The 24,488-nt window shown below is 46.3% G+C and overlaps 1 protein-coding gene across 4 annotated transcripts in view; it reads right to left on the reverse strand.

Annotated features, from left to right (window-relative positions):
- The window catches only part of ATP10A (ATPase phospholipid transporting 10A (putative)), a 181,137-nt gene extending 165,659 nt beyond the window's left edge, over positions 1–15,478 (reverse strand). For 3 of the 4 annotated variants that reach the window (XM_037016466.2, XM_037016465.2, XM_037016464.2), the window contains exon 1: positions 14,871–15,477. In XM_037016466.2, coding sequence (XP_036872361.2) covers positions 14,871–15,334 — 464 coding nt within the window. In that variant the 5' untranslated portion in view covers positions 15,335–15,477. Of the gene's footprint in view, positions 1–14,870 lie in introns of all 4 variants that reach the window. The other variant, XM_037016467.2, reaches the window with a different exon arrangement.
- Positions 15,479–24,488: the final 9,010 nt, after the last annotated feature.

The raw sequence follows: 24,488 nt of genomic DNA on the forward strand, positions 1-24,488 counted from the left end.
GACAGGCTCTCAGGATTAGGACTTGGGCAACTCTGAGAGGTCATTATTATATCATGCTCATCATGCCGTGACTCAGATATCAGAAGCATTCATATGTTCATCCATTTAGAGATGCCGAGGCCTTGTTCTTAGGCAAGAACGACAGGGACAGTAAAAACTGGCTGGTCCCATAGTGACCCAGAGGGCAGGACAGAACAGTCAGCCTGTGGAAACAGCTGGAGCAGGCAAGGGCACTACCATTTGGGATACAGAGGAACTCCTGCTCCTGGCATGGATGGCAGCAGGAGGAAGCAGTTACCAGGCCTGGTAAAAGGGCTGGAGATGGGGTGAGGGTGGCAGAGTGCAGGGCACTATAGGTGTGCACAGAGCAGTAAGAGGACATGCCCCAAAGACCCCATGCACGGAGGTCCAGGGCTACAACTCGGCATGCAGGGTGGAGATGACACGCAGATTCACCAGAAGACTCAGAGACTCAAAGAAAACCATGTAACATATTTATAAACTGAGGGAGATAGCTCAGTTCTGGTGGCAACGAGGAGGAGCAGCCAGGGGTGAGGCAATGATGAAGCAAGAGTCCTAAGTTAGGAGCTGATGTCAGACGTACAAGGAGGGTATTGAGGGGCTGTGCTGAGTAGCTCTGGGGACCTGTCTTAAAATGCAGAGTTTGTTGGCATTCAGGTGCGGTGAGGACAACAGATCAGATGACTGCCACTGAGAAGGTAGTTTGTTATTCACTTTCCAAGAAGAGAGGGTCACGCCACACCACAGGGGGCCACACAAGGAAGTGCCAGGGTTGGTCAGGAGGCAAGGGGAGTGGGGGAAACTTGGGCAAAAGTGCTTGCTATGGTTTCCAAGGGAAGGAACAGGCAAGACAGGATAACAGGTTTGGAAATAATTTCAGGGACTCTGGGGCACAGGGGCTGTCCTTAGAGTGCTCAGGGCCCCAAGTGTGAGAGCCCAGTCCAAGGGGAGGCTGCTGGGGGTGTGGGCTCTGCCTTGGTTGGTTTGGACAGGAAAAGTGCCCTCCCAGGTGAGTCATTTGCTGTCTCCAGGAATAGACTAGTCCTGGAGAAGCCATCCCTCCATAGCAGCAAGGCCTCAAATGTCAAAGCCTCAGAATACAGACAATAAAACGATGAGGGTGACCCTGGACTGATTTAAGATGTCCCTGCATGCACCAGTTGGGAACCGAGCCAAGAATCACAGACACGATGCTCCCTCCACCCATCCACACCCCTTTCTCCCAGGCCCACAGGCACAGTATGAAAAGAATTCCCTTGACATCTTTCCAGATCGTCCACAGAGGAATTAACAGGATGGGAAACCAACAGGGGAAAATCAAGAAAATAAGACAAGCGGCAGGGAGGTTTACATGGTCAGCAGTGCGTATATGCAGAGCCCATGACCGTGTCCCCGACCCCGGGGCGGCTGCAGCCCCGGGACCCCGTGCTGACCCTCAAGTTCGCGTGAGGAAGCCCCGGGCACCACTGACAGAGCCACCCAGCCACAGCGGGCTCCCCGCAGTGAGAGGCGGCAATGCAGCAACCAGATTTCAATGTAATGAATCAGAATTTCCGCCCCACTTAAAAATAATGACTTTCTTTAAAAAAAAATCATAAATGGAAAATGTTACAATGCAAGTCACAATGCCAGTCAAGTGCCAGGAAAAGTCACACACATCTGATTTGACTAAAGTCTGTCATGGCAAAAATGAATAAAGAAAAGAATGTCAATGATGACAGTGCATATGAAATAGAATTGCCTAGGTTTCTACCAATTAGTGATGAAGAACAAGCCATATCTGGTATAATGTCACACCGTTTCATGAAAGTACTCTCTCTTTCAGAACATGAATGCCATATATATGTTGAGGCTGTTGAATGGAGAGAGAACATCTGTGGTCCTTGTTTGTCTATAGGAGATATTCTGAAAGAGCTCACTTGGATTTATGCTTCAAAACATGGCTTGTTTGTCCATAGAGACCAAAGCTCGGAGTACTCCGCGAGGAACTCCTGCCTCTCCCCGATAACCGGCTCTCCTCCTGTGCTGTCTTTTTACCTCAGACCATTCTGAGTTTTCTGAGTCAACAGACGTGCTGAGCCACTGGGCACTGAAGACGGCCCAGACAGAGGGCAGATGGATTCTGTAACGGAACCGGAGACGCATCCCAGCTGGGCAGAAGGCAGAGGGGACGCCCCACCTGTGTGTCTGCCTGGGTGAGAGCCAAGTGCAGGAAAGGGTCAGGTCACACCCTAGGAGGCAGCCCGGGGCACCCTCTGCCACCCACTCACCCAACTCGAGAGCTGGAAAGGGTAAGACCCGTGTCTGGGCAACAGCGAACAGGCTGGCAGGAATGGGAGCCGGGCTGTCACAGGGAATGCCACCGCGCGGCCACGCTTGCTTCCCCACCTGCCACTGGCACCCTCTGCCCATACCACCCACAGACCTTTCACAAAGGATAGAACTTGGAGCTTAAATTAACTCTCCTGAACTTGCCTTTTTAAAAAAATGTTCTTAGAAGTACCCCAGAACAAAGGGCAGGATGAGAAAGTAGTGAAAAATGTTTAAATCAACAAAGGACTCAGTTCAAATGTCTGCTGACAGCTTTGTTTCCTTTTTTGTCATTAACCCCTCCGGGACTGGATTCCTTTGGGGCAGAAGTTTCCCGTCAGAAAATGGCTGGTTGCGAAACAAGAAGAGCCAGGGAAGAGGCGGAGGACTGGGGCTGGGGAGGCTCTGGAGCTTTGAAGGGACAGACTTTTAAAGACCAGTTGCCCTCAGATCTATCACACAACCTGGGGCCTTTTTAGGAAAGTCACAGTCCCGGAAGAGGCAAAGCTGATGCTAAAGGGAAAATAAGGCAGATCCCTGTGCTGCTGTGATGCGTCACTGTTGTAAGATCACAAGCCCATGTAGCCCTCTTCTAAGGGGTCTGCAGGCTCATCTCTGGAAGGAGGGGTGCCGGGGCTGCTTGAGCTTTGCTTTCCTTTCAAAACCTAAATTCTTTTTTATAATAGTTGAAAAGCAAAGACACCATTAAATGGGTCAAAGAGTTAAATTTATTTGATGTTTTAAAAGAAAAACAAAGGGCTATTACCAAATCCAACTGGATTTATAAAACACACTACACTGCTTTCAATGAATAATGTCTTAATTTTACTACTTCCCTAGAGTGCTTTTCTAGTGAAGTGCATTCCTAAGAAGATACTTGAGCAAACCAGGGGTACCCCTGGATTATTGGAGGTCCATGAAGTTAGCAATGGGAGTCCATGAGCTATTTCCAGTACTTCAAAATGCTTTTCTAAAACTTCCATTTACCCATGATAGAAGTACGCAGACTGAACACTTTAAATTATTTGTTTAGGCTTGAAATACATGTACATCAGTGCAATAACAATGCTAAGAAACATTTTGACCAAAAGATCTTAGTAACAACAATGGTAACAGGACTGGTAATAATCATAGTAATTATTATTATTACCTTATTATTATGACTTGCAGTTTGCATTGGCAAACACTCCCCTGCCTGCCTGGCATTGCTCTTCCTCTCTGTGTACTGTCTCATTTAATCCTCAGAGGCTTCTGTCCTCCTGAAGTGAGAAAAGTGGGCTGAAGAGAGATACAGTCTACCTGGCATGTAACCACTGACTGAGGGGGTTTAAATTATCTCTGATTGACAACTTACTTAAAATGGGCAAAAGAATTTGTCTTTACCTAATAAATATAATTTGGTAAGTAAAGCATTTCAAAATGCAGTATCTCCAGTTGAAATAAAACCAGATGGTATGTCACGGGCAATGTATACAAACTGCACTCTGGGAAAATGCAAAACCAGATAAACATGGAAAGCCAAGTTAAGAGTATTCTAAAAAAGCAGAAATCAAAACAGCCTTTTCATTTTTCCTGTGAGTTCTTTCAATGCACTCTATGCAGGCAGGTAAGTCTTATATAAGTAAGTACATTGGGCTCCCTTCTTACAGGAATTTAAAAAAGCAGCTGGACCACCCCACTAGGAAAGGCAGTACCCTACTAGTCACACAGTAGGGTCATCCCAAATTAAAGACACAGAAATGTGGACCAGCTTTGACTTTAAATGGACTTTCAAAAGTTCATTTCAATGAGGGTCTGACTTGCCTTGGGGACAGTGCAGTTCTTAACAGGGTGGGATTGTTCAGAGCAAGGCAAGGACATCACATACCATTCAGTAGCCTGGCCCAGAAGCACCATGTTCCAGGAGACCAACAGTCACTCTGATAACTAAACTTTTGCAAACATGACTAGAGGCAGGACTTCCCCCCATAACCTGCAGAGTCGATGACTACCATATACGTAACATCAAATGAGGACCCAGATAGGCCACAGCATGGCAAACTAGGAACAGACACACTGGGCTCCAGGGGCCACTGAAAGCCACAAGAGGATTGCAGTAAAAATAACATGACATCTAATCCAGTTTAAAACTGGGCAATGGACCTGAATAAATGTTTTTCAAAGAAGAGAGGCAAATCGTCAACAGGTACATGAAAAAGTGCTCAACATCACTAATCACCTGAGGAATATAAATCAAAACCACAATGAGATATGATCTCACATGTGTTAGAATGGCTATTATCAAAAAGGCAAACAATAACAAGTGTTGGTGAGGATGTGGACAAATGGGAACTGTTGTACACTACTGATGGGAATATAAATTACTGCAGCCACTAGGGAAAACAGTATGGAGTTACTGAAAAAATTAAAAATAGAACTACCATATGATTCAGCAATTCCACTTCTGGGAAAATATCCAAAGGAAATGAAAACATTACGTTGAAGAGATATCTGCACATCCACGTTCACTGCAGCACTATTTACAATAGCCAAGACATGGGAACAGCCTGAGTGCCTACTGACAGATGAATGGGTAAAGAAGTTGGCATACATGAATATTATTCAGCCATGAGAAAGAAGGAAATCCTGCCATTTGAGACAACATGGATAAACCTTGAGGGCATGATGCTTCGAGAAATAAATCAGACAGAAAGATAAACTCTATATGATATTACTTGCATGGAAACAAGGGGGAAAAAAACTTCATAGAAATCAAGAGATCAAATTTGTGGTTGCTAGAGGCAGAGGATGGGGGAGTTGGGGAACTGGGTGAAGGTGGTCAATAGGTACAAACTGTCAGTGAAGATAAATAAGCAGCAGAGATGCAATGTACAACATGATGACTGCACTTAACACTGCTGTGGTGTATTTCAAAGTTAAGAGAATGAATCCTTTAAGAGTTCTCACCACAAGGGAAAACAGGTTATTAAAAAATTGTGCCTATATGAGATAAGAGGTGATCACTAAACTTACTGTGATAATCAATTCACAATACCTGTAAGCCAAGTCATTATGCAGTGCACTTTAAACTTACAGAGCGCTGCATGTCAATTATATCTCAATAAACCTGGGAGAAAAAAATAACAAGCACTCTTTTAGTTCCAGAAGTGGGGTAGGAAATGTTAAATGCCTGGAATGTGGACCAAAAGAAATGGTTATAGCTTATGTCAAAAGGACTCAGGAACCAATCTGATTGACACCTACTGACCAAAAACCATCAATTACAGTAATAACTACAATGAACCCCAAACCAAGATATTATATTTAAAGTTATGAATTCCATATTAATAAATCCATTATAATAATTTTAAAAAACTAAATACCCCTTAATAAAAGTGGTCAATTCCAGAACCAGGGCAAAGAAAATAGAAGATAAACTTGGAAATCTTATAGAGCCAGAAGGTAAGGAAGAGCTCTAGAAAAGCTGGGCATGTGTCAAGGGCACAAGATCCAGCCAGAGTGAGCTCCCAGTCACCAAAGCTGGAACAATGTAAGCAACAGGATAAATTATAACAGTACTAGACTTTAACCCATAGAATAAAATAAATAGCCATTAGTCTGCAATGATACCAATAAATACTTGGTGAATAAATCAATGAGGAGGAAAAAAAATGTCTCTTCTAAGAATTCCAGTTCATAAATATAGAAAAAATGAGAGAAAAACACCACCGGGGTAATTACTGTAGGCAAGATGCATCCGTGAATCCTAATACTGGAAGGCACAGTATGAGGAGAAATAAAATAACTACCATAATCTCAAAGCATCTACTTCAATATATTTATTTTTTATAAAAGGAAAAAAAAAGTATAATGCAGAAACACAGTAGACAGCATCCTAACCAAGTGATCAAAGTTACCATCATCTATTATTGATATATCTCAGCATATACCTCATGATATCAGGTGCTGAGAAGGGTATCACTTTGGTGGCATTACTGCCAAAAAATCCAAAATATCAATCCAACTATGAGAAACAACAGACAGATGAATCCAAACTAAGGACAATACTACTGAGCAGCAGGTAGGAGCACCAGAATGGTGGAGTGAGGACCTCTGCAAATCTGCTTTGCATAAAAACAACACTGGAAAAAATTTCCACATCAATTTTTTCAGCCTCTGGATATTAACAAACAAGGCTTGCCACAATCTAATGAGAGTTCGTTTAAGAAAAACTGTGGAACCTCAGTAAGAACAGTAGCATTTGTGTGTTTTCACTTGGCCGACTCCTGTCTCTGTTTCCCTAGCTCCACAATACCTGTGAAAACCAACTGACTTGATGCCAGTGGAAGCAGCAGGCTGAGTTCAGATTTCCTCAAAAGTCCCAAACCCCAGAACAGTATTGATACAGGAGCTAGTTGGGATTTTATTTTGTGGGAAAAACCCTATACCCAGGACATACATCAAAAACAATCAGCAGCAATTGTTTAACGTTGCAGCTGCTTCTGCTGTACCAGTCAGGACAAACAAGACAAGTGTAGTTTTTGATAACTGTTTTCTCCTACAATCTGGATTTAAAACATGGTAACATAAAGCAACAATTATAAATCTATGTTGGTGGACTTATAATGTATAAAGATGTAATATATATGAGAATAGTAGCACAAAAGAGAGGGAAAGAACAGAACTATGTTGGAACAAAGTTTCTATATACTATGGAAATTGTTGGCATCAATCTGAATTAGACTATTTTAAATTAAGATGCTATTTGTAATCCCCAGAGCATCATTGAAAAAGTAATTAAAAACATAAATATAGTAAAAGAAACAAGGAATTAAAGTATTATACTATTATACTATATAATATTTATTTAAATAAGGCAATAATGGAAAACTACTAAGCAGAAACACATAGGACATATAGAAAACAAATAGAAAACTGGCAGTCATAAATCTTACCTTATCAGTAATTATATTAAAGTATTAATAAAGATGTAGCAACATATTAAATCAACTAGACCTAACAGATACCTATGGAACTTTTCATACAACAGAATTCCCTTTTTATTCAAGCACACACAGAACAATCTCCAGGATAGATTATGAAACAAATCTCAACAAATTTAAAAGATTGATGTCATACAAAGTATTTCAATAAAATAAAATTAGGAATCAATAACAGAAAGAAATTTGAAAAAGTCATGAATATGTGGCAATTAAACAAGACATTCCTAAATGACCAATGAGTTAAAGAAGAAATCACCAGGGAAATCAGAAAATAGTTTGAAAGAAAAATGAAAACACAATACATCCAAACTATTGGGACACAATTGAAGTTGTTATTACAGGGAAATTTATAGCTATAAACCTCTAAACTAACAAAGGAAAAAGATCTAAAAAAATTAACCTAGCTTTCCATGTTGAATAAGTACAAAAAGAAGAGCAAACTAAACCTAAGGTCAACAGAAGGAAAGAATAATAAATATTAGAGCAGAAATAAATGAAAGAGCATAGAACAATAGAGAAAAATTAACAATACAAAAACGTTGGTTCTTTGACAAGTTCAACAAAACTAGAAAACCTTTAGCTAAAATGACCAAGCAAAACATAGCAAAAGCTCTGAATTATTAAAAGAGGTCAGTAATAAAAGAGAATCCATCATTACCAACTTTACAGAAATACAAAGGATTAGGATTACAGGGGTATGTATGCCAACAAATGAGAGAACATACATGAAATGGACAATTTCCCAGATAAGATACAAAACTATCACAACTGACTTAAAAACAAATGGAGAACTTGAATGGACCTATAACAAGTAAAAAGACTGAACTAATAATTTTTAAACACTCCCACAAAAAAAAAGACCAGTCCTAGACTGAAGTTCAATCTTGAATTCTTCCATTTAGTGAAGTATTAATACCAGTTCTTCACAAACTCTTCCAAAAAAGAGAAGAAACACTCCTCAACTCATTATATGAGGCCAGTACAGTATTTTCCTTATAGCAAAACCAAAGATATACACACACACCCCCACACACATGCATCCAGACGCACACCAATATCCCATATGAATACAGATGTAAAAATCTTCTGTAAATTCTAGTAAACTGAATCCAGCAAATTATAAAAAAGATTTTATATATATACCATGACCAAGGAGGATTTATCTTAGGAAGGCAAGATTGGCTTAACATATGACAATTAGTCAATGTAATATATATACTAATTTAATAAAGGACAAAAGCTACATAATCATGACAACAGATGAAGAAAAAGCATTTCACCAAATCTAAGACTCTTTCTTGATTTAAAAAAAGAAAAAAAAGGACTCAACAAAGTAGCAAGAGAAGGAAACTTTCTCAACCTGATAAGATCACCTATAAAAAGCCATAGCTGGCACCATCCTGACTGGTGAGACAAGGGATGTTTGCACCCTCAGATCAGGAACAAGATATGACTGCATGTCAAAACCCTAGGGAATCTACAAGCAAACATTAGCACTAACACTGAGTTAACAAGGTGGTAGGATACAAGACCAATATGCAAAAGCAGTACAATACTCATTAATGCATCAAGGGGAAAACTGTGTTGAAGAAAGAATGTAGTTCAATTAATAGTTTTATGCTAATATTAATGTCTTAGTTGTGGTCATTGTAGTATAGGTAAGTAAAATGTTAAGATTAGCGGAAGGCGGGCGAGATTTGTACAGGAATTCTGTACTAGTTTGGCAACTTTTCTATGGATGTAAAATTATTTCAAAATAAAAAGTTAAAAAACTTTAGAAAGCAAACTGGTTCCCAATGGAAGATGCTAGTGATCCAAATCAATCGCTTCTCTCTCCTTTCCTATATGAGCTGCACACTGGGAAACCAGGTAGAAGAGGTGAGGAGCATCTTTATGGAAGTACTCCTGATAATAAACAGAAGAGTTAGACTACTGCCATGTTGCAATCTCGAACATACTAACGCAATTAGGCCATGATCCACGGCCACTGCCACCACAAACAGAGGGGTAAGGAAACACTACGTTCTTCTCGATCAAAATGCATACCGCCATCTATGAAGGAAGCCTCCCACCCACCAACCACTGCTCAGGAATTACAATAGAAAGGGACATGTTACATGATATCAAAGGAGACTGAAGGCACATGAGCCAACCGTAATGAAGAGACCTTATCTGGATCTGATTCAAACATGCAAACCGAAAAAAAAAAAATGAAGACAAGTAGAAATGTGAAATCAGATAGGGTGTTTAAGAATATTAAGGAATCATATTGTAATTTTTCAAGTATGATAACAGTATTGTTTTAGTTTTAAAAAGAGGCATTGCTTTCTAAAGAGAAATACTGAAACATTTACAGAAGAAATGTGAAGATGTCTGGAACATGCTTCAAAAGGGAAAGAGGGAGTGGGTGGGAGTATGGATAAAATAATGTTGGCCAGGGGCTGCTAACTGTTGAAATGGATGATGAATGCACAGAGGTGTGTACATGTGCAGGTCTCTGTATGTGCGAATAGAACAAAATTAGAAATCAACAACAAAGAAATTCAGAAAACTCACAAATACATGAAAATGAGACAAGACAGTCTTAAATGACCAACAGGTCAAAGAAGAAATCACAAGGGAAATTAGAAAATACCTTGAACTAAATAAAATTTAATTTTTTTTTTTTAATGAAGCCTATCCCTCTTGTGGGCAGGGGTGGCAGGTACAAGAATAACTACAAACACAGAGTGAGGGCAGGATGGCTCGGGGCTTAAGCTATGGCACAGCCACAGGGAGACCGCAGGCAAGCTATCAGGTCCTGGAGCCTCAGTTTCCTCATCTGTGAAATGGAGATGTGAAAAGTAATGGGATGTTGGGAGCTAAAGATGGAATTGTGCATAAAGAACATATGGCTCATGTCAACAAGTAAAATAAAAACTGCCCCATGACCAAGTCTACCTTCTGAGGGCAGCCAAAGTTTTAGGGAAAGAAAGGTTCTTTTTCTAGAACTTGACCCCATAATAAGCCCATATGACACATGACAGGCATCAAAGAAAAATGATTTCCAGAAACCTTGTCCAGATGCTATTCTTCCAGTGCCTACCCCACTCCCCTCGTGCCCCAGAGGGATGGCCCGGCTCAAAGAGGACTTGCATTATCCTGGCTTGTTCCTGACCCTCGGGTCTTGTCCTTGTGTCTCTGCTTTTGCAAATCTTCCACTCTGAGTAAGACAAAGATGCTACGCTTCCCAAAGGGAAAGGTGTTTCTGGCGCTGGCTAGGAAGAGATGCAGCTCTCCAGGAAAGGGAGGGAAGGGAGGGAAGGAGAGGGGAGAGAAGATAAACGAACAGGAAACCAAAGGAGAGCTTGGTTGGGTGTCATATCAGGCTCTTCTGAAAACACAAATCATGAAGCCCAGGGTTAAGGGGGTTGACCAATAACCCCAGTGAGTTGGGGAAATGAAGTGAGAATCAGAGGAAAGGGAAGGGACAAAAATTACAGTCATTCCAAGATAAGCATGAGAGTACTCCCTAACTACCTGTTTTCCCAGAAGACAATGGAAAGACACCAAGACATCACACTCAAATCCAAACAGAGCCCAAAAGACTCAGGGCAAAGTCACCCCAGCTATTGCAGGCACAAACACTACTGCTTCCATCGGCCGAGACAAAGACACTGAAAGGTGTAAGACTGCATTTAAGTCATCACAAAGCATAAGAAAGCAAAAGGCAATTGCATGACTAAGATCAGCAGGCTGTGAGGCAGAGAGAGAAAGAACCAGAGGATAGGAGCTCTGGCCCCATGAGGGCCACAGGGTCAGGGCCAGAAGGGGCGTGTGGACGGAGGGAGGTCTGCTTGCCTCAGCGCATGTCACTCACCGGCCCCTGTGGTTGGAAAGGTGGTGACAGTGCTTTCCACAATTCACCACTCACGCCCCCTGCTTCCTCCCTTTGCCCTTCTAGAAAGCTTTCTTCTTCAATTTGCTGACCTACCTCCTCTGATAACTATTCTCTGTGTTTCCACCACCAGAAGCATTGCTCTCTGGACTGTGTGTTCCCATCCCCTCCTCTTCTCTAGTCCCACCAGCCTTGGACCCTGTGGTCATTCGCTGCCCCCTGCAGCCCCGGCTCCTTGTGGCACCTGCCTTAACCCAGCTGCACACTCTGTGTTGGAGGCCAATGCCCATCAGCAAAAGTGAAGTACAAGCTCCTACCAACGGAAAACTGAGCAGTGTTACCCTCGTGTCCCTCCAGGGTGCATCAGGCCCTTCCCACCTGTGGGAGGCGGTGTCTCCAGCCAGCCTATGCCAGCCCCAAGGAGGTCTGTGTGACCAAGGAGAGCTTTCTTCTCCCACCCCAACGAATCAGACCACAGCCAAGGGATGCTCCACTGACCCCGCCCACTGGCCCTGGCCACAGGCAGGGCCCAGGCCTCTGGATCAGCAGTGCTCTTGCCCGTCCCACTGGGTGTCTCAGGAGGATTTTCCTAAATCCAGTCTGACATCCTTGAGAAGACACAATGAATGGGCTCAGGACATGGAGACAGAGGGCCGCTTCTCAACCTTCTGCATGTTAACAGAGCTACGGTGGAGAAACCAGCAGCCTAGGGTGGGGAGGGAGTGCCTGGGAAGTTGCATTTCTAACAAGCCTGTTGGGCATTCTCGTAGAGACAGGACCCAAGGACTTTTATGAGAAGGGACTGGACCTGGCCTCAGAGCATAATGGCATAAATAAGTGATGCTCTGCAGGCTGCAGTCAGAATACAAAGGGCTGCCCATGAGAAGCTACTGTCCAGAAATAGTGTCAGCAAGTCAAGTTTTCTCAGCTGAAGTTTGCACTCCCTCCGCGTTTACATGTGCTTTGACCGGACATCCCTTTGCACATTAACCAGAGCAATGACACAATACAGAGCAGACTCTGACTGGTCACACTGCACTTCCCACTGTCTCTGCAGTAGCCAAAGGCACAAAACCTTGGCTTGACATAAAGTCAGTCATATCTGGGCTTCTCTGCCAGTCCCGAGGCCAGCTCCCGGGGATCCTGGGTTTCAAGCCCGCACACTCACACAGGTTACCACCTGGATGCAGTCTCAGGGTGCCTTGATCCTGTCAGATGCCCCTCCACCAGCACCCTGTGGTTTCTCACCTGCAGCACTATCTTCCCACCCCTTGTCTGGCTACATCCTCCCTGGTCCTCAGACACATGCTGTCCTCTGGACAGCCTCTCCTGACCTGCCTTCTGCATCCCCACTCAGGGGCCCCAGTGGACAGAAACCACTGTGGCACTGTAAGCTCTGGGTGAGACCCATCCACCCCCTCCTTCCATCTCCAGGAGCTCAGAGGAGCTGCTCAGGGCACTGGCTGAGCCAATGGGCAGGAGTCACAAGGCAGCTACATGCAGCCTGAAATGCACGCACAGATCATGGAGGACAGGGGAGGGCTCAGAAATCCACACAACTCACAGCCCAACCTGAAACACCAACCCCTGGAAAGGAAAAGGATTGGACCTGGCCTCAGAGCAGGAATGACTGTCCTCTCCACACACAGCCACCAGCCTTCTCACACCCATGCAGCTGCACCCACAGATCCTTCCCAGCGAGAAGGCCCGCTCTCTCCCCAGGAAAGCGGTCAGGGAATTCAGCTTGGGAGCTGGCAGGTGCTGGGGGCTTCTCCTGAAAGCACAACTGTCCGGAGGACCTGCCCAGGAGGACTGGGCTGAGGCTTTAAGAATCCAGGTTGGGTCAAGGCAAAGGGGATGAGAATGCTGATGGGTGTGCTCCAAGGAGCAGACGAAGGTTTCAATATCCCAGGAGGCCTCTCACGGTCATGGAGGCCAGAGAACTACTCCTGGGTGCTCCCCTCTCAGTTCTTTCATCTGCATGTTGGGGGTGATGGCTGTTATAAGAGTCAAATGACTTAATGGATTGAAAGCACTTTGTTAACTGAAAATAAACCCTATTTCTTGAGGCCTAAGACTTACTTAAAAGGATGCTACAGGGGCTCCTGGCTCAGTGATAGAAGTGTTACGGTTGCTGGAGTCCTTGCACCAGGGCCACTGAGGACGTCTGTGTAAGCGGTAGATCCTTCTGCCTCGGCTTCAGGCTTCTGGTGAACGGGAACCTGGAAATCTCACTGCCTTTTCCCCTGACATCATGCTTGCTAACTGGACAGTAGGCATCCCTTGAGAGCAAGCAGGGCAGCTTATGCACAGTGCAGCCAATAATAGAAGAATTACCTCTGTGTTAATTATTCAGATTCCTGGACCCAACCCCAGATGAGCTTGGTCAGAAACACTGGGGATGGAGCCTGAGAACTGTTGATTTTAACAAGCTAACCAAGTAATTACTATATAAAGTTAAGAAGCACAAGCAGCAGAATATTGGAAAAACTGTGGAGTTGGGAAGATCTGGGTTAAGTTCTAATACTACTACATAGCAGCTGTGTGGACTTGGACCACTTACTTAACCTCTCTGAACCTATGTTTACTGGTCTGTAAAATAAGTATGAAGTACAACCAGTGTTTTTGGGAGGGGAGAGTCAGAGATACTCAAAGGCATTGTGATCTTCATCTAAGCTATCCTAAAAGGCAGGAATAACTGTGACCCCCATCTTTTAGGGGAGCAATTTACCACTAAGAGCACAAAAGTCCCCTCACATGCTATGGAGGCTGGACAAGGCTAATGTCCTCCACCTTGGAGGCCCATATTAGCCCCAAAACCAGAACTCAAGCAAGGTGAATGGAAGGGAAAGGTGGGCTGTGCTCTGGAAGGAGGTCAAGGCTGCTTGCCTTACTGAGGTTTGTGACCCTGATGTGGCCTCAGGTAGTAGACAAAATTTCCAAGACAGATTTGCAAGAAGCTCTCTTGGGGTGGGGATTATAAAGGGAGAGAAGACCGCAGTCATCCTAGACAGGTCCACCCTGAGGGTCCAAAGGTAGGGAGAGGTGCAGGCAGAGAGGAGCAGGAAGACCCGGTGGGGGGGGAGAGTCTCTGAAACAAACTACAGGCAGGGCTTGACAACCCTCCAAGCTTCAGTCTTTCCATCTGGAAACTTGGATTAATGTTAAGATAATTAAACAGTCAACTATGGGCTGGTGCCCAGCTGGGTGGCCCACTCACAGCAACGGAGAGACGTGGCTATTACTCCTCCTGCCCTTTCATCTATCTGGTCTGTGCCGGGCACATGAGAACTTAGCGGCAGTTTCACTTCTGTCCCAAGAAGAGATGTTTTAAGACTGAACTTTACATTCCTGTGTGGATTGTTAAAGTTGTTAAACATCCTGGCCCACAGTCTGGCCAAAGGCTGAGGCACGGACTTCAGGCCAGGGTGCCTGGGAACAGATTTCCCTCCTTTTTACTTACAAGGAGGGCGCAGTGGTGAGGACGCCCAGCGGCCGCTGGATTCCAGCCCCTGGATCATTCCGATTCAGTCAGGACGGGGTCCCCGGGCGCGCCCCAGCATCTAGGGCCCTTAGCCCCCCGGCGAGCCCCTCTCTGGGCCACCCAGCCCGGTGCCACTCACTCCGCGCCCAACACCAAGGTCCAGGACGCGCGCCCCCGCCGGGCCCGCCCGGCTCACCTGCTGAAGACGAGGCAGCCCAGGTGGTTGATCTCGTGGTCAGAGCGGTGGCGGCTGTAGTCCTCCCACAGGTCCTTGAAGGCCGTGACGGCCAGGATGAAGAGCACGGGGGCCAGCGCCAGCCCCGGCTGGAAGGCGTTCACCGCCGGCACGAAGTTGAGCAGCGCGATGAAGACGAAGTACACGTTGGCCAGGCGGTGGAACTGCTCGAACAGGTTCTTGGGCAGGAAGGACAGCAGAGTGTACTTGGTGGTCTTGAGCCGGTTGTCGGCCAGGTGCTGGGCGCCCGCACGAAGCCGCCGCCGCCGCGCGCCCGTGGCCGCGCCCGCCGCAGGGTCCTCGACCCCCGGGGGCGGCAGCAGGTTGGAGCGCACGGTGCGCGTCCAGCCCTCGCGGCGCCGCTGCCGCCACCGCCGCCGCCCCGGGGGCCCGGGCTCCTCCGCCGCCGCCGGCTCCCACTGCATGGCCGCGTGTCGCCGCGCCCGGCTCCTCCGTCGCTCGCGCCCGCCTCCTAGGTGATCATCGCCGGCGGCCCGGGCGCGGCGGCGCGGGCTCCCCTCCTGCGGGACGCGCGGAGAAGGCGGTGAGCGCCCGCCCCGCCCCGCCGGCCGCCCGGCCGCCCGGCCGGATCGGGGCTGGGCGCGGGCGGGGCCAGGCGCGGAGCCTCCCAGCCTCCGGACGCGCGCCCGCCGGCGTCCCCGCCCCGCCCCGCCCTGGGACCCCGCGGAGCGCGGGCCGCCAAGAGAGCGAGCGCTGCGAACTCTACAGAGCGCCCTCGATTCATGTCCTAGTAGTGTCAGTTCGGGCCCAGAGCTCTGCAAGCACGCCCTGCCTCCGGTAGGAGAGGTGTAGCTGCAGCAGGAGGGGGAAAGGCCCCGCAGCCCCCTAGCAGCTCTCCGGGGCAGTCCGGGGCCAGCCTGCTCCCAAAACCAGCTGGAATCAAAACCCAGATAGAAATCGGAGCACTGGTGTGCCACCACCTAAGTTTATTTACCGAAGACACCTGCCTCTAGGAGAGCCCAGAAATTCCATTCTGCTTTGCGTCTACCCCCTTCCCCTCTCCTGCCCAGCCTCCAGCTGCTTCCAGATTCACTTCTTGGGTGAACTAGACTTTTCCATGACCATCACTGCCTTTCCTTCCTTTCCAAAATAAGGTTTATTTTTTAACTAAAGAGAGGAACATCTCTCCGCAGCAAAGTCAGGCTTTGGTTTGCATATATTTAATATGACCCAGACAGTGACAGGGAATCGAAGACGGTTGTTGGAGAGGGGAGGGGACAGGGAGGGTGTCACAGAAGTGCCAGAAGTGTCTGTTGGGGCAAACTGCTCAGCATTCATGGGGAATCAGAGAGCAGTGTGAGAAAGGTAGGTGGTGGCAGAATATGCTAGGCAGGACAGAAGGCCTTGGGGAGTCCACACATGTGCAGTGAGATTCTCCCCTAGAGGTACCACAGCTGTGACTTGAGACATACAGAGACAGAAGCAGGGGTCTTCTGCCCAAGAGAGGAGCACTTTTGCTATGGCCTGTCTGGACTCGGGAAGCTACTGGCCTCCCCTCCTGCAGCCAGCCCCTCATTTCTCTTCCTGCATCGGCACATCATCTCCCAAGAGACCATCTCAGCAGCCTCTGCTGATCCTGGCTTCAGGGATATTTTGGCCTGCAGGGTTTACCGGAGAGGAAAAGAGATGGAAATATATGCAAACCAAAGCCTGACTTTGCTGCAGTGAAATATTCCTCCCTTCAATTAAAAATAAACCCTATTTAGGAAAGGAAGGAAAGGCAGTGATGGTCATGGAAAAGTCTCATTCACCCAAGAAGTGAATCTGAAAGTAGCTGAGGGTTGGGCAGGAGTAGGGAAGGGGGTAGAGGCAAAGCAGAATGGAATTTCTGGGCTCTCCTAGAGGCAGGTATCCTTGGTAAATACACTTAGAAATTGGAGCATTGGCAGGCCACAACTCATTTGGGTCATTCCTCAGCTTTGCTCAAATCACTTACCTCTTCCCCATGATCCTCTCAGGATTATCTTCACCTTTTGCACCTGCCTTACAGCCCATCCAGCCAAGCCAGGGTCTTACATCTCTATAGGGAGCCTTGCCACAGACCCCTGTATTTACCAGAATCTGGCATAAGGAGGGTAGAGTGACAGGTCCAAAAACAATGACCCGTGGTATATTCCAGGCCCCTCGTCTGCCTGCCATTCCAGGAGTACTATGTTGATGTGTGGAGGCTGGAATCAGAGAGAGGTTTGGCTGATACCTGCATTTCAGGGAAAGCAGTCAGATCTCAGTGTGCCAATGGAATCCCATACCGAGTAGGAGCAGCAAATGAAGGGCCACAATCTCCCTGGTCTCCTAAGACATCACTGATCATCCATCCCATAAGTCCCCAGGGCCGGCTGGGTCCCTCATGCCTCCGACTGCACAGGTATCTCCAGGGTTGCCCCAGAGGTCTCCCTGCCTCCCAGTCTCCTTGCTTCAGCCAGTCCACACTGTTGCCAAAGTGGTTACTCGACTGCCCCATTTGTTTTCCTTACCCTGGAGCTTCCCAGAGTCCCGTGCTGCTTACAAAGTCAAAGGCTGACTCCTCAGACAGAGGTCCCTTAAGGCCCTCAGGGGAACCAGCACAGCCCTCTGTCCCCACAGCCATCCCACACAACCATCCTCTGGGCCTCTCTGCACAGTCGTCCTGCACAGCCATCCTCTGGGCCTCTGTCCTCGGCGCTGCCACCACTCCAGCCTCTGCTCTGCTCTCCTGCAGCCTTGCACCCCTGCCACCATGTCGCGCCCAGAGCACTGGGTGGAGCTCTTTCTATAGTCAACCGCCATGTATTGCCCACAGGTGTGCAGGGAGCTAATCAACCATGGCCAGGTGAGAATCCTGGTCACAGAAACTCTCATTTTATCCACAGCTCCTTAACTCAGAATCTTTCCCTACCTGCTCTTCACCAAACCAAATTCAGTATTTCCCACAAGGCCCCACTCTACCCTCCTCCTGGGAGGTTCCCACTCTGCATGATAGTGAACCTCATGGGTCACTTCTGCTGGACCCATGTGCAGTGGTACGTGAACCTTCCTTAGATTGCTCCATACAGACTTTGAGCTTGGATGTCTTCTGCCAGCCAAACTCTCAGACTCCTGAATGCCTGCTAGGGCCAGGCTTAGAAGGACTCTGGGCTGGCCCTTGAGACCACTGAGGCCTAAGGAGACCCTGCTGCTCACCCTGGGCAAGTCTCTTGAATTTTCCTGTTTTAACAAATACTCATCACCTTGTGTTCCCAGCAATATTCTAGTCACTGGGGACACCAGGGAGAATTGTCAGCAAGAGGTATTCTCCCAGATCTAACATTCTAGTAGGAAAAGGCAGTGTGATATTGTGATTTATATGAGAAATATATATTTGGTCTTTCTCCCCATTTCTGGCACAAAGCTCCTAAAACCCTTTGAATTATCTAAGTGATGACAACAATAAAGATGTCTTGATATTCATAAAATTTCTTTCAACCCACCTGAGTTTATGCTAATGAGGTGACTTTTGGACCCGCCTAAGGAGGAGCCTGGTTGCCAGGGGAATGACCATGTGATCAGAGCTTTGGAACTTGCAGCCCCACCCCCTGACTTCTGGGGAGGAGTGGGCACTGGAGGTAGAGTCAATCCCCAGTGGCCGGTGACTTACTCATGCCATTAAAACTAAAAAGGATGGTGTTAGGAGAAATTCTGGTTGGGGAACACATGGGGATTCTGGGAGAGCTGTGGGCTCAGAAAAGACATGGAAGATTCTACCTTTTTCCAAGTTCTTTGCCCTATGCCTCTCTTCTATCTGGCTATTCCTAAATTATATCTATTTATAATAAACTTGCAATACAGTAAGTAAAATGTTCATCTGAGTTCTGTGAGCTGCTCCAGAAAATTAATCAAACCCAAGGAGGGGGTGATTGGGAACTCCCACCTATAGCTGGTTGGTCAGAAGCACAAGGGACAACCCAGACTTCGGATTGCTGCCTGAAGTGGGGCCAGTCACGTGGGACTGAGCCTTTGATGTTGAGGGGGGGGTCTGACACTACCTCCAGGTGGATAGTGTCAGAACTGAGTTGAAAGGCAGGACCCAGCTGGTCTGGGAAAACTGCTCGATGGTGTGAGAAGACGGCACACACACGCATTGGAGCTGGTGTCCCATCACATAGGCAACAACTAAACAAGGCAGCTGGGAACCCCACTAAGTCCCTGCTCTCAGGAACTCTCTGTTCTCCTGGGGGAATTCCAGCAAAGAGGGCATAGGAAATGGAGGGATGTAGGGACCCTGGCAGGGAGGGCTGTGCTCTGGCTACTGCGGCCTGGGCTGTCAGAGGAGGCCTGTCAGGGCCGCCTGAGCAGAGGCCTCAGGAAATATGCGGCACAGATGTCTGGGGGAAGAAACAGCAAATTCAGAAGAGTCCAGGGCCAGCCCAGTTAGGTGGGCTCTGCGAGTAGAGCAATGTACATGGGCAGAGACATAGCCCAGAGTGGGCTCAGGTAGGGTCTGGAGGGTCACAGGATTTGGCTTTGAGCTGGGTGAGAAGGGGAGCTCTGGAGGATTCTGAGCAGAGGACTCATGTGACTGGGCTCATGTTCAAAGATCTCTGGCTGCTGTGTGAATGGAATTCAGGGGATGAGGTCAGCACAGGGAGACGGTAAGATGCATCACCTTGAGCCTAGGTGTACAGGAGGGCTGGTGCTCAGGCCAGGGTGGCCGTGGTGGAGGGTGGCCTACTTACAGCAAGGGGGATCTGTTGCTGGGCTGCAGCGGGGTACGAAAGGAGGAAGGGAGTGGAGGACAGCCGGCGTACTGGAAACTGGAGTCACTGAAGCAGGAAGACAGCAGCAGGGGCAGGCCTGGTGGTGGTCAGTCCTCGGGAGTGGAGGTCCAGCACAGGTGCACACGTTAGAGCTCAGCAGGGAGGTCCAGCTGGAGATGTCAGGCTGGGGTCAAAGAGTGGGTTTAGATAGAGGAGAGCGACAGTGTCGGGGAGGCAGAAGGGGGGGCCAGTCTGCAGGATTTCACCCCCTCTGGGAGCGACAGACCTGCAGATGTACAGTAGGAAGCTGTGAGCTGCCCCGAGATGGCATGAGATGAGAGGGTCTGGTTTTTCCTTTTAAAATATGGAAGATAGATGTGGAGCCCAGAGGGAACAGACAAGGCACTGAATGGGAGGTGACTTAGATCCCAAACAGTGGGTAGAGTAGAAAAAACTGGAAGTTTGTCTTCCAGATAGACTCAACATGATCGGCTAACAGGTTGCACGTTTGCATGAGGAAAAGTAGTGGATCAAGAATAACACTCAAAATTTAGTTAATGACTTGGGGACAAAGCCGGGCAGAATATGCCATCCCCAAACATGCCATTTTGCCATTGATTATTCTGAACTAAAGTTACTTGAGAAGCTGGAAATACATCTCCCCTGCGAAAGGGGCCCTCCCTGAACAGGCATCCTTACCACCAGCTACAGGGAACTCAGGACTGAAAGGCCGCATAAACAGACCCTGTTACTTTCTCACTAATTTACAACTCCAAGCCTAAATCCCTTTGTCTTGTCAATTCGTCACAAATGTATTGTTTCTTTGTGTAAAAAGGTATAAAAATTCCTGCCTTGGTCACTTCCTTGAGTCCCATATTTTTATGCGGCTCCTGTATGTACAAAATTAAATTTGCTTTTCTTCTATTAATCTGTTTTATGTCAATTTAATTATTAGACCATCCAAAGATCCTAGGAGGGATGAAGGGAAAGTTTCTCCACCCCCACAAGAAATAACGAGTTTTGGTGGAAAATACAGAGATAGTAGAAGCATGTTAAGTTTGAGGGGCCTGTTTGACATCAAAGAGATGTCAGGGAAGCAGTGGGTTTACAGGAGAGGCCAGCCGGAGAGATACAGATCTGGGCTACATTAGGAGATACCTGTGACACAGAGGGATGTGGTGAGAAGATCACACCTACAGATAGAGGGTAAATGGAGGACACAGAAGAGGTTGTGCACGACTTTCTCACTGGAAAATGTAGGGAATTGGATGAGGCGATCATGAGAACTGCTTTCACCTTTCCTGTATCAAGAATCAGCAGCTTCAGTGGTACATGTTTGCTTAATAAATACTTAGAGAACAATTTAGACTCACATTCTATGACGTTTTAACCTCACAGTGTTTAATATTTACTTCTGTGATTATCCCTAATTTTAAAAAATGGCATAAGAGAATTTGAAAATTTTATTATATTATGTAAAGTTAGGCACAGATGCTGTCCATTTAATTCACTTAAAATTATCAAAGTATAGAGCTGTGAAAAATTAGGTTAGATTAACTGGCTAATGATTCAATAAGCTAAATGCTCCAAATCCCAGAAATGCCAAATTCCAGAGATTTAAGTAAAGATCTCTGTTTTAGGATGCCTGCCTGAGCACAATTGTTCTCCTTTTCTCCAAACGAAATTCCTTTTAAAAAGACAGATGATTTTTTTTAAACAATAAATGTATAAGTTGTGCTGGAAAACTGGGGAAAGTATCTTCAGAAGATAAGAGAATGTACTTCAGAAGACTGATGCAGAAAACGTGGAAGTGGATTGGTGAGGAAGTCAAGTGAATATGAGAAAATGCATCATATCATTAAGTAGGCAAGGGCACTTAAAAAAAGAAAAGTGAATTTCCCAAACAGATCTCCTGAGAAAACCCACAGTCTGCCGGAGCAGTGCTGGGAGTCTGAGCCATTCCAGGGCACTTGGGGAGATAATGAGATTGGTAATTCGCTGGGTCCAGGATAAGTGTTCCACTCCAGGCCCCAGGCTGGTTATTTTTACTTAATTGCTCTCACTACTAGCTCCTCATCAGGGTCCCCTGGTGAGCATCAGAAGCTGCACCAACTCCCAAGTTTTGCTCCAGGCTAATTATACATGTGTGATTCTAATGTGCTGGCAGGTTTAGGAACCTCTGATCTATATCTGCAATTTAAGTATTCATGTATTATACAGTCAAGAGTCACCGGATTTTTGAGTAGCATGAAAAAAGAAAACAAACTCCTCGGCAATGAATTTTTCCTTTGTGAGACTTTCAAGCTAATGCAGAACTCAGAAAATAACATTAAAAACCATTATTATTCTTAAAAAGCAATATACCCCTTTATTACTTTGCAAGAGCTGAGGGCTGCTGTAGCAAAGTATCACAAATTGGCTTAAACAACAGGTATGTTACTGTTTCATAGTTCTGAAGGCCGGACTCCAACATCAGCAGGGGTGGCTCCATCTGGGGGCGGTGAGGGGAAATCTGTTCTGGCCTCTCCCCCAGCCTCTGGTGGTTTGCTGGTAATTGGTGTTCCTTGACTTGTAGGTTTCTGCTGTCATCTTCACTTACTGCTCTCCATGTGTACCTATCTCCAGATTTTTCCCCTTTTATAAGAACACCAGTCTTACTGGATTAGGGTCCACCCTTCTCCACCATGACCTCATCTTAACTTAATGAATTACATCTGTGATAACTCTTTCCAAATATGGCCACATTCTGAGGTACTGGGGGTTTGGACTTCAACATAGGAATTTGGGTGGTGAGGGGGACACAATTCAACACATAGTAATTCCTAAAAGGGGAGATTAATTAATTAATGATTTGTTGAGTAGATGCTTTCTCTAACTGGGCTGAAGGAGGTCATGCAGGCAAGAAGGGAAGAAGGGACATCCAGTTTTATCTTACAGAATAAGCAAATTCATGTTTGGACAAATAATATTATCTTTATGATAGATGATAGATTGATCAATAGATAGATACAGACATAGGTAATAATCTTCCACCTTACTGATGAAGAGGGGTTTAAGAGAGGAAAGTGATTACCTAACAAGAACTGCTTTCCCAAGAGGGCCTTGGTCCTTCTATGATTGACATAACGGTCAATCATTCCACACCAAAAACTATTTCACAAAGTGAATCACCAATTATTAAGCACCTACTATGTATTACACACTGTAATAGCCATCAAGATAATTTTAAGTGCTTCTTAAAATGTGTTCTGTGGACCAGCAGGTACTGCTTATTAGACAAAACATTCTCAGTGAAGGAAATTACATTCTGGTGCACATTTTCTATCTTGTTGCGGACAAGCCACAGTGACGGAATGGCTGTTTGAGTAGCATTAGAATAGGGCTTTGTCTCTGCCCTCCGAAGCCCATGTTGAGTGGGGAAACAAATATGCATCATGACAATGTACCATCTCTGTCCAGCCACAGTCAATGCTGAAGCTGAAATTTTCCTTTCCATACCTGCTGCTGCCCCTTTAATGTCAGGGATCCCACCCTTACTTTAGAAGGACACAGATGTGCCCTCTGCTATTGAATAGGAAAAGCTGTCTACCAGGACAGTTCTGAGCAGGTTCAACATAGCATCTGACCTGGGGAAAACCTCTCTGCTAGCAAATTCAAGATGGCAAGTACATGGCAAGCCCACAAAGAATAAGTCAGGGCAGCATTCAAGGTTTCTGGCTCTGTGACCTGTCTGCAGGTACTGACTCTGCTCCTACTGGCTTTCAGGAGCTGCCTGCAGGAGCTGTGGTGGATGAGGCCCGGCAGTGTCCCAGTGCCCCCAGTGGTTCTCCACAATGCCTACCAGGTCAGATGCTCAGCTGCCTGTCCAGGCAACCTCCTCCAGCCCTCCAGCCACAGGGCAGTCTTGCTCTCCCCCAGCTGTGTTTCCATTCCTACTATAATGAACCACCTCAGGCATTCCTTTTGTATTTTTTTTTTTGAAGCAGAGTAAAAGTTTTATTTAAAGTTATTTAAAGAGAGAAGAAGTACAGCAGGCAACCTCAGCAAGGACAGGTGCCTTGAAAGGTTGGATAGAGAAATTTTAAGATTAAATGGTTATACACTTAGAAAGTGTGGGCGACCTCAGTGAGAGAAGCCCCTTTTGTATTCTTAAAAGCATGTTTTGGAAGTAAAAACAAAAAACAAAAAACCTGAAGATACATTCTTCCTCATTTTATGCTTCCTGTACCAGTTTTACACCCAAATGATCAAGGAGTTCCAAATACGGAAAGACAGGAAAATTTCCAAAATTCACAGCTTTAGAACCTACCTCATCCTACTCATAAACACCTGAGCACCCCTATGCTACCCACTACCATGAGAAAACCTTCTATAGGGTTCTGTCAGAGGAATGCTACCTGGACAGAGGTAGTTGAGAAAAGCTTCAAACAAGACATCACCTCTGACTTGTCTTGAAAGAAGAATAGGAGCTTGCCAGCAAGAAGAAAAATGGGACACAACAGGGGTGGTGGTGCAAGCAAAGGGTCACACGCCCACGTGTTTGGAATGTCTGGAATTCAGGGTATGAGATGAGGAAGGGCAGGGGGTGTGGACCACATTAAAGAGCGTCTCCTTTGATTCACATCAGCACGATTGTCCTGCATCTCGTATGTGGCGAGGAGTAGCTTGATCCTCCCAGCCTCTGTCGCACTCTAGCAATCCAAACAGAATCTTACATCTATTCTCTAGCTGCAGTTGGATCCTGAATGCTCTCTCCATCCTGCTTTAGACAATCCAGACATGACAAAAACATGCCTCATTAATGACAGTTAAGGGGAAATGATTTCCATACAACAGAAGCAACTTT

This window comes from Manis javanica, chromosome 18, assembly GCF_040802235.1.
Source record: "Manis javanica isolate MJ-LG chromosome 18, MJ_LKY, whole genome shotgun sequence".
In the NCBI taxonomy this organism is placed as follows: Eukaryota; Metazoa; Chordata; class Mammalia; order Pholidota; family Manidae; genus Manis; species Manis javanica.